Genomic DNA, 18,380 nt, shown 5'->3' with positions numbered 1-18,380 from the left:
ACTCTATCAGTAAAAGCAGCTTACTACAGCAGGGACTGGTTTTGTGACTTTGACAATCACTATACTAAAGAATCTTGAGAAAATGATAACTTAAGGGTCTTTAAGTATTAAGATCAAACTAAGAGGTGAAAGTCACTTTTTAGTGACAACTTCAAGAACTGCCTTGAGGTGACAAGAGATATTTAAAGACAAAAAAATCACAGTAGTTTCTAAGAAACAAAGAGATGGCCAAGGCCTACCTAAGCTGCTGTGAAGGAAAGAATTTACAAATCGTTCTGAAAGAGGTAAGGACAGTAGGATTTTCATTCTCTAGCAGCAGCTAAGAACAGAAAAAGAATAAAAACATAAAGAGACAATGAGGGTTGGATTCAACAATACAAGGCACTACAAAAAAGATGACACCAGCCACAGGGAAGAATATATATTTATCAACACTGATTTGGCATATACAGTCCCAACTTATATATGGATCATATTTCAAATGTTTGTAAATCATAATTCTGAACACAACTGCCAAAAGAACTAATTTTTGAAAAAGTAGGTAAGCTTGCAAATGACCTACAGTAACTTATAATAATTTGTCATTATTTCTATTTTCCTAGCTGAAATTCGGTTGCCAGAAGCCACCTCCCTACCATCTTCTCACACAACTGAGAGTCCCAACAAGAGGAAATCCCCTCCAACCTGTTGGCCACCACCATCTCAGCAGCACAGAAAATTCTGGATCCCTACTCCTCATGGATGTGAGGCCAAAGGAGAGTCATCTGCTATCCAGAGCCATTGTTCTACCATGGCAGTTTTACATATGAGAGATATTCCTAAATCAAACAGTTGGATTTCAGAGGCTGCCTGTACCCTGATTCACCAATGTTCTTGTGATGGGAAACTGCCACGGAGACAATTAAGGTGCTCGGTACATGCTGATAAATGTAGCCCCATACTGAATCACAGAGACTTCACCATGTCCAATGGGTACAATGGAACACCTGTAGCACATGCATGTAGCACTACACAAACAGCAGGAGCTCAAAGATGCTGGCAACAGACAAGGTGAGGTGAGGAAAGGCATGGGAAGAAATAATTCAAACCCACAAAATTTGTTGGGGTCTGTAAGAGCACAATAAAAAAAAACCCTTTGTCCTATTCCTCTTGAAATGCCCTTTCTGGGACTTCCTTGGCAGTACAGTGGTTAAGACTCCACCCTTCCAATGCAGGGAACACGGGTTCAATCCCTGGTTGGGGAACTAAGATCCCACATGCCCTGGGGCGCGGCCAAAAAATTAAAATTTAAATTTAAAAAAGACAAAAAGAAAGAAAGAAAGTTAAAAAAAGAAATGCCCTTTCTGATGGAATCTTCCCTGTCCTTCAAGAGTCAACGAAGTGCTGCCATCTCTGAGAGGTTTATTCTGAAAGCCCTAAGCAGTTGGGAGCTTCCATGTCTGTGTTCCAATAGCACCTTGTATTAATTATCATAATGCTTATTAAAATTGCTATAGTTTATTTACGTTTGTTTCCTCAGTAGGTGTCTTATCAAATAATGGAATATTTTATTCATCTTGGCATTCTCAATACCTTGTACAGTGCTTGGCAGATAGAAGGGTCCAGTAAATATTTGCTGAGTGAATGAGGGAATGGATTTCTTCCAATGTTAGAAGAACAGTAAAATAATCAAATAAGCAAATCCAAAATGAATTAATTTGCCAGTCTTGCTACTAAGAAAATGGGCTCTGGGACTTTCCTGATGGCGCAGTGGTTAAGGATCCGCCTGCCAATGCAGGGGCCATGGGTTCGATCCCTGGTCCGGGAAGATCCCACATGCCGCAGAGCAACTAAGCCCGTGCGCCACAACTACTGAGCCTGTGCTCTAGAGCCCGTGAGCCACAACTACTGAAGCCCATATGCCTAGAGCCCGTGCTCCGCAACAAGAGAAGCCACCGCAATGAGAAGCCCGCGCGCCAAAATAAAGAGTAGCCCCCACTCGCCGCAACTAGAGAAAGCCCACGCGCAGCAACGAAGACCCAATGCAGCCAAAAATTAATTTTTTAAAAAAGGAAAAAAAAAAAGAAAATGGGATCTAAGCATGAAACCTCAAAGTGGCCTACCCAGTGGATCTGAATGCACTGAGTATCTAAGGCAGATAAATTCAACTGCAAGTAGATAAGAAATGCATAGTGAATATTCTGCTTGTCCCTTTCCATCACATTTTTTAAATGTTATCAGGAATATTCCTTATTGGGCATGCAAAATCCCCAGTGATGGGGATTATTACATGTTGTATTTGGCATTTCTGACATCTAAAGAAATACTTAAATCAAACTGAACCTAGATACAGGGTTCAACAATATTCAGAAAAAAAACTATTCGAATCCTTCAGGGGAAATAAAGGGTTCCAACCGAGTTCTGATCACAGCTAAGGAATTAAAGCTGACTTCAAAGCTCTAGTGCAGATCAACTCAGAAGCGTTCCTCGTGCTAGCCACCAAATGAATGGTTCACAGGAGGGGAAGTAGCCACATAAATCCCACACCTTAAGATGTAACATGAGGGAATGCTACAGTGGTACAAGACATGTTAGGTAAGGGAGCTGACAAGTCTTTGGAAGCTACTTATTTTCTTTTTGGCAGTTGATGAGAACCCACATTAAAGCATGAGACTAAGAAACATGGATGTGTACTACTGTCTAAAGTAAAACTTTTGTCTTAGTGGTTGCTTACCTGATCTTGCAAAAGTATTTTATATTTTTACTTCCTCAAATTTTAATACCAGGAAGGCCCTAAAAATGATCAACTCAAACCCCGTAATTTTAGAAATAAGGAAACAAAGGTCTACAAGGGCAAATGATTTGCCCAAGGTCATACTTGTGATCAGAGGCAGAGTCTGAGCTCAAACTCAGTTCTCCAGTCTCCCCAGCTTAGAGTTCTTGGCACTAGATGAAGAATTTTCACATCCTAACATGCCCTATTAGAGTCTGGTCCTACACACACACACACACACACACACACACACAGAAATACATGTATGTGTATGTGTATGTGTGTGTGTGTGTGTGTGTGTGTGTGTATACACCACACAGCTACACACTTTTGCAGCACCAGAAAAACTAGGGCTGTTCAGAAACATACTAAAAAAGTATCAGTTAATTGAAAAGACTAGTCCTGTGATAAGGCATTCATGTTTTCTGAATGACCCACTAAAACACCAAATCCCCATGTCTATGTTTATATTTATCTTAATATGAAGCATAATGGTTAAGAGCCTGGGCTGTGGAGTAAGAGACCTGCCTGTAATCCCCCAATTCCAGCTCTGACATTTAATTAGTCATGTGACCATGGACAAATTTGCTTAACCTTTCTAAACTTCAGTTTCCTCAACTATAAAACTGAAAAAACACAACTGACTTGTATGGTACTTGTGAGGATTCAACAGATGACGGCTGTAAAGGGCTCTGCCCAGGTCCTAAGACTTACTCAGTAATTCAGCTATTATTATCATTACCACTGCCTACTAATCTCTGTGCTGTCTATAGAAGTGCCCCAACAAAAGTTTTCTGTATATTTCCCTCCCTCTCTCTCTCTCTCTCTCTCTCACATTCACACACACACAATCCCAATTATATAGTATCTGTTCTTTTGAACATAGAGTACAGCAGCCTAAGAACCCTATTCAAGAATAGTCTTTTTGCTTTTCTTTTTTGGAAATCAAACTCTTACCCCAAATTAATTTTTAAATTCTACAATGTTCAGTGCCAATAATGAGAATTTAGAATTTAAAAACACAAATTGTTTCTGGTTCTCACACTTTTCCATTCCTTCAAACAAGATAAGTTTGGTTGCCTAAATTCTGCAAAGAGGAAATGCAATTGACTCAGAAAGAAAATGAATCCCCCTGCTTCCCACTGAGTACCCTTTTGGTGTTCAGACACAAAGGACACTCTCTATCTCATTTATGGTGACAGTGAGAGTGAATTATTCCCAAGATTTACTGTGCATTTATGTTTTAACTCTATTAGAATCTGAAAATAACACAACTATAAATGGCCCCCTTTCCATGTATATAATCATGCCTCAAATAAAGTATTCCACCTTCCCCACATTCCTTAAAATGCTGAGTTTACCAAAAGTGTAGTATACTAGCAAGAGAGTATTATTAATACTTAAAATCAAAGAAATGACCTTTCAAGCTGTTTTATTTCCTAAAACAATAATTTAAGAAGCTAACTCCTCTGGTCTAAATTCCATTACTAATTATTCATGTCTATGACGCTCACTGGACAACTGAAAGGATACATTTGGATACCTCCATTTCAATAGCCAAATACATCTAAATGAAATTTATTTCATTTTATTGTAAATCTCAGTATTCTCTTTGAAGGTGTTATTGTCTGGGTTCCTAGAGTTGTCTGAAATTTCAGTTGCAGAATATATAATTTCATTTGAAAGTAAATCAATACTAGAAACAAATTATTTGATCATCATCTTTTTATAAAAGATTAAACAGCCACAAATTTTATTTTACCAGGACTAAAATGCATTAAATTACGTTTGACTGACATAAGATCAAAAGAGCTTCATAAATACAATGCTGCATTTTACCAGAGTGAGGTTATAAGAAGCCAAAAAACATCCCCTCTGGAGCACAAAAACTGTTTTAAGTAATTTTAAAACTCTCTTGACATTTCATCCATTTTTTAAAAAACAGTTCTTCCTATAAACAAAATCATTAGAGGCTACTGGAAAACAAACCCAAAGAATTATAAACAAAAAGTTAATTTTTCCAAAATGCAATGCTACCTACTTTTTGGTTATCATGAATGACAAAGAAATGTTCATATATTATACATTCAGCTAATTTTAAATTGTATAATTCTTCTAAACTTATTCTTAGCCTAAATTAAAACTTGACCATGAGATATAAAATGTGGTCAAAAGTACCTCTTGCTAGTAAACAATATTATAGTTTTTCATAAAATGTAAAATCAAAGTTAATAAAATTTGTATGTTTTATTAGCTTAAATTGGTAATTTATGAAAATAGAACTGGTTTTTCTTAGAGAGATTAGAAAGAATTTAAGATCACCAGAATTTTATAAAAAAGATGACAGACTGGTCAAATGCACTATAATGTCTAATCTCATGGGATCAGGGATTTTATGAATATGCCCCAAATTACATAATATTGGGGGACAGTGAGATGGTGTAAGGCCTTTAAAAATTGTTGTATGGGAAGTTAACAAGGATAACTTTTAAAATATGTACGTTATTACAGAGTAATACTTCAATGAGAAATATAATTAAACAACAGAGTCAACATCTCCAGAAGCTGATTTCTCAAATGTCAGCAGACTATCCATTCCGCTAAAGAGTACTTTTAAAGACATGCAGCACCCACAGTATCAAGTTTTCAAATCCCTACCTTTTGCATATACCAGTACTGCTTTACTGCTGCATATAAGCACTGAAATGCACATTCCAAATTAATGAGAATTATTATCTTCTTCCTCTTAGAGTCCATTTTAAGTTATTTTAGAAAGACATCTCAGTAAATCTAAGAAAAATGTTGAATAGGTAGATCCTTCCTTTGCCAATATTGAGAATACTCAAGTATTTATAAATATGGCTTCCCCCCCAACCCAGGTAACTTCAGCTCTATGAATGGTTTCATTTTTTTAGTGCTAATATACTTCTGAACATACCCTCCTATGTGATTTGGGGGAAAAAAAAGCAATTATCTTAAACGTTGAACAGCAGCTAACCAAACAGTGGTGTTCAAGTAAACCTACTTTGTTTATAATAAAATCTAAAGATTATATAACAAGCTTTGACGTTCTCTTTCCAGCAGTTTCCTACAGTGTCAAAGGCGATAAAGACAACATCCGTTTTTAGAAGAGGAAAACAAGGAGTTAAAAAATTATATTTTCTCAACTAAGAAATGCCTTCTCTTTTGTCAACATCACAAGCTATTCACCTAGTGACAAAGGAAAAATGAACACTTCACCTGCCGGTTTCGCAAACTAAATTGGGAGCATTACCAGTCATAGACTTAATATTTCTAGGGAAGAATATCTGAAGCAAAGAGATTATTGAAAGTTCATTGCCAGCTGCTACACTTGGGGGGAACGGCCTGAAGAAGACACCCCTATATGTCATCAGCCTTTTTCCTCACCACCCACCCTGCACCAAACCCCCATTGTTCTAGGTAAAACTCACAGCTAATGATATCGAAAGAGTAACTACTACGTTTCTGCGGCAAGTGATCACCAGGAGGAACTCTTCAGAACCACACTGACTTGCTGATTTCTTTCCCCCAAATAAAATCCGAATTTGATCGTAAATCAATCACAAACTGGTGGGGGGAAAGGATCCCAGCTTCCCTTCCAGACTGATGGTTGTCAGTCCAGAGGCGGTTGAGGAAAGCCCCAGAAGGTTCCCATAATAAATCGACCCCCCTTAAAGACCATTTAAACTGACGTTTCTTAACGAAATTTTAAAGAAATCTGGTACCGAAACCCCTGAAAAAAAAGTACACAGCTCCCTTGCCCGACGAGCGGCGCCAGGAGAGACAGAGGCAGCGGCTCGCGGGGTCTCGTGCGGGCCCGGCCCCCTCGGCCCCAGCTCCTCCCCGAGCCCGGCCGGCCGGACCCAGGCCGGAGGGAGGCTGCCCACCTGTCCGGCGCCGCCGCCCGCCCGACGCCGACACTCACCCATCCTTCCGCTTGGCTTTGTAGACGTGACCATAAGTGCCTCGGCCAACTTTGCAGCCCTCGTATTCAAACAGGTCCTCGACCCGCTCCCGCTCGCTGCTCAGCTTCACTTTAAAGTCATAGTCCATTGTCACGGCCTGCGAGGCCGGGGAGCGGGGTCGCGGCGCCGCGGGGCGGGGGTGGGGACCGGGGAGGCTCCGGCAGCCGCGGCCCCCGGGAACCCGCCCGCTCTACGCCCGGCGGCCGCAGCGCCGGCCCGGCCGCGGCGGCAGGAGCAGGAGGAGGCCCCGCGAGGGCGCCGGGGACATCCAGGGGGACGGCGGGGCGGGGGCCGGCCGGCGGGGACGGCGCAGTCCCCGGGCGCAGGAGGGCGAGGGACGAGGGCTGGGGGCGGGGAGCGCGGTCGCTGCCCTTGTCCCCGCGGGCTCCGGGGCGCCGGACCCTGCGCTCCGGCCGCGCGCTCGGCCCCCGCGGCGGGCAGCGGCAGGACGGCGCGGCGGACTGCCCCTCGGGCGCTCGCGCCTCGCCGCGCTCACACACGCTCACACTCACTCACTCGCCCACTCGCTCGCTCTCCCATCCACTCAGACAGAAAGGCAGCGCCGCACAACAGCCGGTACCTCCTCAGAGAGCAGAGGGAGGGGACTCGCGGAACACGGCCGCGCTGTCGCAAAAACGTCGCGAAGCCTCGGGCTGCTCGGCCCACCCTGCGGCCCGCGCCGCGCCGGCCGGCCGGCCTCCCCCACCGGGGCCCGCTCCCCGAGGGCTGCGCGGACGGAGCGCGGTGGCCGCTGCCCAGAGCAGCCGCCACACGCACCACGTGGGGCGTCCCGGCGGCGGCCGGGGCCCCAGACTACAACGCCCAGAATGCACGCGCCGCCGCCGTGGCCGGCCCTCCTGCGGCTCCGCCCCCCGCGGTAGGGTTGTGGGAGCGTTGCATGATGGGATTCGTAGTCCAACGGGAGGTGAGTCGTTTCAATCTCTAGGGCTTTTTTTACAGCGATGTCGCTAGAGTCTGATTTGGGCTAGAAACTTAACCAAAGAAATTCAAGTGTGAGGGAGGCTAGTTTGTATTAGAATCACATTTTGCGCCACTTCCGAACTCCAGAGTTTAGAGGGCATTATCGTTATCGAAAAAAGTCGAAGTATTGGTCAACAGCTCACAGACTATTACTTGGTGTATTCTTGTTCACAGTCTGATAAGGGCTGCACGATGATAGCTACGTGCTGACACACATTACAAACATCAGTAAAAGTGAGTCAGTGAGGAGTGGCCACGCTGCTCCTGAAGAGTATCACTCTTGTGACAGACGACCATCCCAATGCGTCCCATCCTTTCAGAGGGGACGTTATTTTGAGTATGACCTCTGCACCACTGCCCATACGAACAGCAATTTTTAGCCATGATTACAGCAATGGATCTAAATCTATGGAAACCGTTGATAATTTTAAGGTAGGAAAGGTGTCAGCTGGCGGAGTCCTGATATCTTGATAATAATCCCTCATGTTATTTTATCCCCCTTATTTCGACGTCTGTTTTTCATTTTTTGATTTTATATTAATTTTGTATTTATATTTATTTTACTTTTCCCAATTGCTATCGTTTCCACGAAAGCTCCCCACCTCCCAAAGGACATATAATCTCTCCCACTTTTAACCTCCATCACACATTTTTTTCACTTTTCCTGTGGTACTCATCAAATTCTGTTTTGTCTTTTATTTCCTCTCCCTTGCGCGATTATAAATTCCTATAAGAAGTAATATTTGCATCTTCCATAACACCTAGTATCATGGCTTGATTTTGGTGCACAGTAGACATTTGTTGAATTAATGAGTAAGGATGTTTGTGTCAAAAATATCTATGTACAAATGATGACCGTGATACCATTTTATGAAAACTCCTCAGAAGGGCTCTTATACAGATTTCCCTGGAGAAAATAGTGACTTCACCGCTGGTTCAAACGAAGTTGTTTTTCCTAGTACATCAAATAATATTTAGTGTTTAAGCACACTGACCAGTTAGGTGGGCCTGGGTTTGAATCTTGATGTGCCATTTATTAGCAGTGTGTCTCTGGACCCTCAATTCCTTTCTTTGCAAAATGGAGATATAAAAGACCTCAGCTTAGAGTAAGTGCACCAGAAAATTAAGCTTTCATGAATGGGGCGTTATATGTTTCCACTCAGTGATGTCAACTGGGTGATTCTCTAGCAGGACTGCTCCTTTGCATAGTTACAGAATTCAATTTTTGTTCCTAAATATGGATTTAGAATAGACTCTTCCTGAAACATACATATTTTGTATTTCTTCAGTGCTGTGTCTTTTTGTCCAAGTATTTACTCATAGATCTTGAGAAACCCAACCACCACGCTAGAGAAAAGGTTGTGAAGAAGCGTGAGACTGGGCTTGCCTCACCCCACCCCTGCACCTGTCTCCCACAGCCCCTGCACACGATGTTCCTGAACCCTGAAGGTCTCAGCCTTCTTAAACTGTACTTTTGACTACTGCTTTGACTCTGTCCACCCTGTGGATGAAGATAAGACCTCCCTATGAAGAAACTGAGTGTTTTTTAAAAATAAAAATTGTATGGATTTAAGAGGTACGACGTGATGTTTTGATACACATATACATAGTGAAATGATTACTATAGTCAAGCTAACTAACAGTGTTCTTACTATGAGTAATCCCGGGACAGAAAAGGACTCCAGCCTTGGACCAGGGAAGAGAAAGGCTTGCTTTGCTCTCTGTAGCTATGGAGTGAGTTAGGGGTCTGGACTCCAGGTCGGGGGCACACGATGGTGTGAGGTAAGCTGGCCCCTTAAAGGAGCATCAGGATGGAGAGCAAAGGACGAGAGAGCCACTAGGGCCCCTTAAAGGGGAGCTTGGCAAATGTGTTAGGAGCAGTAATATCTAATATCCAGCTCGAGGTTTTTCTTTTCCGTGTGGTAATTCCGTTTCTATTATCCCCGAGATATCAGCTGGGTCTTACCTGTGGAGCCTGTGTCATCCAGGCTTGGAGGAAAGGAAAGGGCAGCAGCCGGAGACTCAATTACGGGAGATAAGAAGTAGCCTGCAGAGCCAAAGCAATGAGCTGGGAAGCCCTTGGGGCACATGCTTGTAATCCAAAAACTTGAGGGAGGGAACCTGGTTTTGGAAAGGGTTTCCTGTGGATCAGGGGGCCCCAACCCCCAGGCCATGGAGTGGAACCCCGTGGCCTGTTAGGAACCAGGGCAGGTGAGCAGAGCTTCATCTGTATTTACAGCCGCTCCCCATTGCTCGTGTTACCACCTGAGCTCCGCCTCCTGTCAGATCAGCAGTGGCTTTAGATTCTCTTAGGAGCGCAAACCCTACTGGGAACTGCGCATGCGAGGGACCTAGGTTGCGCGCTCCTTATGAGAATCGAACGCCTGATGATCTGAGGCGGAGCTGAGGCAGTGAGGCTAGTGCTGGGGAGTGGCTGTGAATACAGATCATCATTAGCAGAGAGGTTTGACTGCACAGAGACCATAATAAATCACTTGCTTGCAGACTCATATCAGTGAGTGGCACGTGACAATTAAGCTGCATCTTACGGAGTAGACTGGACATAAGCAACACACTTCGGGTGTCACTGTCTCCCGTCACCCCCAGATGGGACCATCTAGTTGCAGGAAAACAAGCCCAGGGCCCCCACTGATTCTGCATTATGGTGAGTTGTATAATTATTTCATTATATATTACAGTGTAATAAGAACAGAAATAAAGTGCACAACTCACCATAATGCACTTGAATCATCCCGAAACCATCCCCACCGCCGTCTGTGGAAAACTTGTCTTCCATGAAACCGGTCTCTGGTGCCAAAAAGGTTGGGGACCCTGCTATAGATCAAAGAATCAGGTTCAGACTTAACTGTTATTTGATTGAATTGAACACATCAGGGACCTAAGAGCTGCTGTTTCAGTTTGATTTTCAGCCTCCGGTCATCCTGACATCATGTCTCTTTGCTCCACGATGACCTCCAGTGACACTGTAGAGTCTGTGACCCTCGTTGGTCCATGTCCCAGACAATGCGCAAATCACGCTCATGCTTCTTTTCTTAAAATGTGGTTCTTTTCATTCTAAATTTAACATCTCCAGTCTAAACATGCCTCTCAGACACCAGCCCCACATTTCCACTGCCTCCTGTTCAGCCTCAGGGGATAATGTGCTGTCATCACAAACTTAAAATTTCTGAAACTGAACATACCATACTGTGTCCTGAACCTCCCAATTCCCCAGCACAGCGATGCCAGTAGACAGACATTCTGTGGTTTTCCTGCCAACCCTACGAGCTCAGGCCTTCATTAGCTGCTCAGTGTGCTTCGTGCTCATGCCAAGTATACCTTTGTCTGTCCAATCCTCAAAGGCTGGATGCTTCCTCATACCATCTCTGACCTTTGCGGGCCTACCCATCCTCCAAGATACAGCTCAAATGCCTAAGTTAGTCATGCAGCCTTTCCTGGTTCTTACAACTGAATATGAATTTTCGCTACCGTGAACTCCTACCCCAGCCCTGGCACCATTGCACTTTCTTTGTAACTCACATAGAAACATCACAGCTACCTTGTATTGTAGTCATTTATTTTATGTACTTAAAAAAAAAAAAAACCTTTCCTTTAATAAACACCTTAATGACTGAGTCTGTAACTTATCTTGTGGCTCTCCCCGCAGTGCCCAGGACATAGTCTGCATAATTATTTAGAATTAGAATGTGTTTCCCTGGCTTGGTTTCTATAAAGATTGAAGTGGACCTTAATAATAATAAAAGGGGGGGGGGCGGTCATTTGAAACCATTTGGCATTTTTCCTCAGTCCTGCCTCTGAACATGTACTTTTTTGCAGCATGCAGAAGGATTTGGTGCTTCGTGATATATGAACGTAAGAGTCCTACTGGGTCTTCTCAGTGTTGATCACTTGCTGTCTCTACAACTTTTAATTCCGTTTTCTCACTCAGTATCAAAGTGTGATTTAAACGGAAAATATCTGCTCTCCCATCCTGCAGGTAGAATACTCATCACCTTTATTATCGAAAAGCACATATGAAGCATCTATATTTGAGTGTAGTGTTAGACACAAGAAATAGCAAGTTAAATGAATCAACGCTCTAGTCTTATAATTTTTCAAAGAAAATACTGATGCAAAAAGTCTCTCAACTAACTCTATAAGCATCCAGAATTTAATTTAGACCTTAGAAACAGTCAGAACCAAAAAAACACTTTCATAAATAACTTCCTTTCTCCGCTTCATCATGTGAGTGTCATTTGTTCTCACAGAGTCATTTGCTCCACATGACTCGACACATGACCACTCACAGTTGCTGAATTTGATGTAAGATGCCTGTCATTAGAGAATAATTGATTCTGCTTCTCAATTCCAGTCCTGAAAATCCCAGGAAGGGCTCTGGACCAACTAGGTTAGGGGCCCATCCTGGACCAGTGAAGTGTGGCCACAGAGGCAGGGTCATATAAGAATATGAGAGTGCCTTCATTTGGAGGGATGAGGAAGAAGGGGGTGGGGAGCTCACAGGAGAAGGGAGAAAGCTCGAAGTACCACAAAGAAGTAAAACAGGGCAATGAGATGGAAAGTGGGGCCGGGAGGAGATACTTAAATTGGGTGGATGGCCAAAGGTGCTCTGAGATGAGGCTTCAGCTGAGATCTGAGTGATGAGAAGCAAAAGCTGCTAAGGGGAGGGAGCAAAGTGGTCCAGGTGGATGGACCAGAGGGACAGCAGGTGCAAAGGCCTTGAGCTGGGAGCCGGGGAGCAGAAAGAAGGCTTGTGTGATAGGAGTGTCATGAGTGAGGGGGGAGGTTGTGTGAGGTAAGGACAAAGAGGTGGGCAGGCGCAAGGTTATAGAGCCTTTTAACCCACTTCCCCGCTCAGCAGTCAATCTCACACTTCCTTACATTGCCTGGGAGAGCTCTCAAAGGGCAAAGGTAAAAGCGTAAGGTCTCTTGAAGCCTGAGCTCTAGAACTCACACAACATCACTTCTACCACATTCTGTTGGTGAAAGCAAGACTCAAGACCAGCCCAGATTCAAAGGGTGGGCAAGTAGACTCCACCTCTTGTTAGTAGGAAGTGCAGAATATCATCCATGCCTTTCAGTCTACCCAGGCACAGATGCATATGAATCTGTAGATTTGGTGCAAGTAGTTCCTTTTCAGATGGCTTTGGCTTTCTCTGGAAGGTAAAAGAAAAGTTCACCTGCTGTGAATGAGCAGACGGGTGGAAGGAGAGAAAGCAATGGTTTCATATCTGAAAAGACTGTGGGTTGAAAACAATCTTTGGGCAGAATCAGAGAGATAGCTGGCAGATCATCGTAGGACTTCCAGCCAATGTCAAGGGCCCGTTTGCAGGTGCAGCAATGCATTGTATCAACATCCATCTGCCTTGTTGTGAGATTTTCATCACCAGCACTCAACAGCCCAGGTGGAGACCGGGAAAAGACAGATGTTGGATTCATCCGGGGTTAGGGCCCTGCCAGCTGGGTATGATGAAAAGAAGATGAGGGGCGGGGAGTGAGCATTATTGGCAGCAGAGTAGTTAAAATAACAGACCATGACATTAAGCTGGGTAAGGAGGAAAATGAAGACAGGATTTCCCCTCATATCAATACTAGCTTGAAGTTTTTAATTTAATTTTTTGCAAAGTAATTTTTAAAATAAATACCTACCCTCATTCCTTGCTCCATTAATATCTGTGTGTGGGGCCAAGACCCTTCCATCAAATACATACTAAATAAAACAGACAGCTGAAAAAATAATATAACAGGTTAAAAATGATTTCTCCTTTTCTTAGCTAAGGGATTCCCATTCCAGTGACCGGTAAGACCATCCCAAACTGAAAATCTCTCCCATTTGTTGATGACGAATTCTGCTCTCATGTTCTGTAAGTACTAAAGAAAGCTTACCTCTTTAAATTGATATTCAGTACTATAATCTTGTCCTTTTTTCCTCTACTGGGCACCTGTTTTTCTTGAATAAGCATATGACTTTAATTTTCAGTTCAAAATATACTTTGCCACACAACAGCGTAGCAAGTAATCTCTAGAACACCATTCAGGTTTGTGTTCAGTTTTTCAAGGTGTAACATTACGCTGGCTTCTCTTCTCATTCCAATATGTTTCACCTTCCAGGTAACTGGACTATGTTACTCAGACCCAGTCACGAGAAAAGCTGAGTCTTTTCTGGCTGGTTTCTGTGCAAAAATGGATCTCCTGTGAGCCACAGAGCTCTCTTTCTATCGAACATAAACACGGTTAGGTCACCTCTGCAACCACCTGATACTTGATACCTGAGGTTATTTGTTTCCGTGCAACTCCATGCCCAGAACCTCTGGGACTTTTTCACCCTTAGTAGCCCTTCCCCCTTACCAGCCAAGGTCAAGTTCCATCAGATATTGTCCTTCTTGCTCTGAAACCCTACATCCTGTTTAAATTTTAAAATGCTGTTTTATTTACATCATTACTCTGCTCAGAAATCTTCAAGGACCCTGTGTGACCTTTCATCACCTACAGCATAAAGTTCAAACTCCTTCATCTAATATTCCAGCCTCTGTATTTTCTTTAGCCTGACATGAAAATACCTTAGGGCAGCTTGCAACAGAAACGTTAGAATTAGATTAATTAGCTCCACATAGCTAAGTTTCGCACAATCTGAGCTCTTCAGTTATCTCTAGTACAGTTCTAGCCAGTTTCTCCTGTGCTGCTTCCCACCCAATAAAACAGTGGTTCTTGACCTTTGGTGTCCACTGGAAACACCTGGTGAATCACCCTAGCAATTCTGGTGTAATTGATCTGGGCTACAGCTGGGTGTTGGGATTTTTAAAGCTCCCTGGTGATCCTAATGAGCGTTCAAGGTTGAGAACCGCTACATTAGGACAAGTTTATTGATTCTCCCTGAAACATTCGTCATTCCCCTCCTTCCCTATCCCCACTCCCCCTTTCTTCTTTACTTCTCTAAACCCTACCCCCTCTTTGATATCCAACTCAGGTCCTGCTGGGATCTTAACTTATCACCCAATGCCAATACATTCCCATAGCAATACCCTGTTTACACTTATTTGGCACTTTGCATATGCTTCTTTTTGTGTGTTTATCCTGTCTCTTCAATGGGATTCTAAGGTGTAGAAGGACAGGGCCTGCATTTTGTAGCTCTTTTTGTCCCCAGAACCTAACACAATGCCTTTCAAACTAGGTACCATTGTGTGATTTATGGGAGACGGTGATGGTAATGACGATAATGATGATGATGGTGATGTTGGTGATGGTGATGATGGTGATGTTGGTGATGGTGATGATGATGACCGTGATGGTGATGATGATGGTGGTGGTGATGTTGGTGATGGTGATGACGGTGATGGTGATGGTAATGACGATAATGATGATGATGGTGATGTTGGTGATGGTGATGATGATGACCGTGATGGTGATGATGATGGTGGTAGTGATGTTGGTGATGGTGATGACGGTGATGGTGATGACGATAATGAGGATGATGGTGATGATGGTGGTGGTGATGATGATGATGGTGATGATAGTGTTGATGGTGTAGCAGATGCCAAGTCAATGCTCTGACCATATCCGTTCAGATTTCTTTCTCTCTTTGTGGAGCTACCACCCTTAGGCTACTGGAACGCCTTTTCACACACAAAACTGAAGTTCTGGAAATTAAGCTCACCCCCACCTTAGTGACTGTGAGTGCAAGTATGAATACTCCAGCTCTCATGACCTCTGATTGGGACCACACTGGGGTAACCTGCACTGTCTCCTGTGTCCCGCTGAATTTAGGTCCAAACTGGTATTAAACCCTGACTTAGGCTTCTTTTTTCCCCAATTCTACTCCCTCACTCCCTTACTGGTGTTTCCTGGGAACACTTCCTAAATCCTTTTCACATGAATCCTTGCCTAAGGTTCTGCTTTTTTGGGGGTAGGAGGGAGCCAACCTAGGACAGATGATAATAATATAATAGTAATAGCAGCTAATATTTATAGAATATTTTCTACATGCAAGGCATTAACTCATTTAATCCTCAGAATTAGGTAGGTACTATGGTTATACTCATTTTACAGATTAGGAAATTGAGGCATGCAGAGATTTAGTAATTTGCAAAAGGTCACACAGATAACCAAAGGAGGAACTGAAAAAAGAAAAGGATAAACCTACAGGTCAGGCACAGTAGGGGATCAAATAAAATGAAAAATGAGTTTCAATCAATTACCACTTAAGCTTTATGGGCAATTTAGAAACTAAACCATCATGTATAATAGCATCAGTTATGGCCTTGGGACCAGCTGCCGCAGCAGGGACTGTAGTTTGGCCCATCACCCTCCTCTTATAAAATTTCCCAGAAATTGTGGCTAATAAGAATTCTGGAGAAACTGTGCTTAGATGGAGTACCTTTATGCAAAAAGCAAGCGATCTAAACATTGCGAAGGTGGAAGACAGCGCCCTGCCCAAACCCACTTATAAGCTAGTGCATCTGTACCCCAGCTGCTGTGAGCATTGGATAACCATTCCAGATGCCACTTTCTCTAGAGAATTGTCCTCCTGCATCGAAGACCTCATCCAGGGGTAATGGGGGTACAAAAAGCTGGCCTTCTTGGATAACACTTGCTGGTGAATTGTGTGGGATCAGCTGAGGCTCATTCTTATTTCCTTGTCTTCCTGGCCAATCCTGCTTCCTTCACTCGCCTTTTCCAGAGAGCACTCCCCTCATAAAATCGCTTGAACAAGAATCCTTGTTTCAGGCTCTGTTTCTAGAGAACCTGACCCAAGACAGCCTCTGGCCAAACTGGATAGGTGAGATTGATGAGAATGACATTGGGTACTTTTGACCTCCTTGCTCAACCTCCATTCTTCCCTTCTTCTGGTGTGCCATCTTGGATAAAGCCTGGAACACTAAAAATGACATTACCCAGGCTTTCTTGCAACCACAGTTCTGGATGCAAATTAGGTTCTGCCAGTTAAAAGTGTTCAACGAGATGTGGAAAACTGAGCTGAAGCAGAAGCTGTATTTCTACCCGCTTTGGGCTGTTTTCCTGATGGTAAGCAAGGCTCTGGAGTGAGGATTTTCTGCAGTAGTGATTCAGCATGGTTACCGGCTTTGACGGTGTTAAGAGATAACCCATGGCTCTGGGAACAGAGGATTTCTGCTGTTGGCTTCCAGATCGCTGTATTACAGCAGCTGATGCCGGACATTCCTGAACTCAGGACTCCAGTGGCCACCTCAGAGGTGGTAGCTCTCCTCTGAGGTCGGTCCTGAACGTATGTGGGAGTTGGTCTGAGGCTCAACCCACAGCCCACACTCCTCTGTCCATTGCAATGATTTTGTAGGTGCCTAATTCCCTGTAATAAATACCTTTCTGCTTTAAAAACGCAGAGTGATTTTTGCATCCTGCCTTGAATCCTGGCTGATTCAGAGGAAGAATTTTTAGCTGCAAGAACCCCAGTAAAATAACCTAATTAAAGACAGAGAATGATGTAAAGACATAGGAGAATCACACAGACCCATTTGTTGACAAAGTAACGGAGCCCCTTGGGAACTGGCAAGCTCTCTGTTCCTTTTCTAATTACTGTTTACTTGCTCATGGCCGCCATCTGAGAGGTCTTAGCCTTTTTGTCTCTATGACCTTTCAGTTCTTTTACTCACAGTTAACTGACAAAATCTCCATGACATAATTCCAAATTCCTAGAAAATCTGGAACATGTACCTTATCTCAAATAGCCGTGGCCAGAGAGGTGGGGTCCCATGGTCTAGAGTGGCTCCTTCCAAGCAGCTGGCAGGTTCTCTGAAAGGAAATGATGGACATTTCTAGAACACAGGTTTAGGAGCTTGAGTGCTCCATTTCCCTGGGCACATGCTTCTATCTGGAGGAATTTCTGATAGAGTAAAACTCTAAGCTGTTGATGTAGGGAGCGCATTAGTTTGCTAGGGCTGCCATAACAAAACACCATAGACTGAGCGGCTTAAACAACAGAAATTTATTTCTCACTGTTCCGGAGGTTGGAAGTCCAAGATCAAGCTGTCAGCAGGTTTAGTTTCTTCTGAGGCCTCTCTCCTAAGCTTGCAGACGGCTGCCTCCTTGCTGTGCCTGTACATGGCCTTTCCTCTGTGTGCACACATCCCTGGTATCTTTTCACGTGTCCAGATTTCCTCTTCATATAAGGACACTGGTCAGATAGGATTAGAACTCACCCTAATAGCCTCATTTTAACTTAATTCACACTTTAAGGCCCTATCTCCAAATTAAGTCACATTCTGAGATGGGGGCCGGGGGTGGGGGGAGATTAGGGTTTCAGAATATGAGTGGAGGGGCACATTCAACCCATGACAGGGGGTGTCCTTGAAGGTGGTTTTCATATGCAGAAAAAGGCTATTAAGAAGTTTCTCTTTAGGAATGGAGCACTGACCCAGGCTGCAATGTGGATGGCCCTTTAAAACAGTGCTAAGTGAAAGAAGCCAGGTGTAAAAGGCTGCTCTTGCATGATTCCATCTATAGGAAATGTCCTACAGGCAAATGCACAGAGACAGAAAGTGTCTTAGTGACTACCAGGGGCTGGGAGTGGGGGTGGGAAGGAATGGGATGATTGCTAACGGGTGTGAGACTTCTTTTAGGGGTTATGAAAATATTCCAAAGTTAGATTGTGGTGATGACTGCACAACTGT

The 18,380-nt window shown here is 43.7% G+C and overlaps 1 protein-coding gene across 9 annotated transcripts in view; it reads right to left on the bottom strand.

Annotated features, from left to right (window-relative positions):
* Positions 1-7,547, bottom strand: part of CDK8 (cyclin dependent kinase 8) — a 243,372-nt gene extending 235,825 nt beyond the window's left edge. For 7 of the 9 annotated variants that reach the window (XR_014236821.1, XM_082365093.1, XM_082365090.1 and 4 more), the window contains exon 1: positions 6,699-7,312. Coding sequence is in view for 6 of the 9 variants with exons in the window: in XM_082365093.1 (XP_082221219.1) it covers positions 6,699-6,826 (128 nt within the window). In the remaining 3 variants the exon portion in view is untranslated. The other 2 variants (XM_082365098.1, XM_082365097.1) reach the window with 2 other exon arrangements.
* Positions 7,548-18,380: the final 10,833 nt, after the last annotated feature.

This window comes from Balaenoptera borealis (genome assembly GCF_965194805.1).
Source record: "Balaenoptera borealis genome assembly, chromosome: 18".
NCBI classification, from domain to species: Eukaryota; Metazoa; Chordata; class Mammalia; order Artiodactyla; family Balaenopteridae; genus Balaenoptera; species Balaenoptera borealis.
Note: the sequence above shows the minus strand (reverse complement) of the source record. Positions and strands in the feature narration are given on the sequence as shown.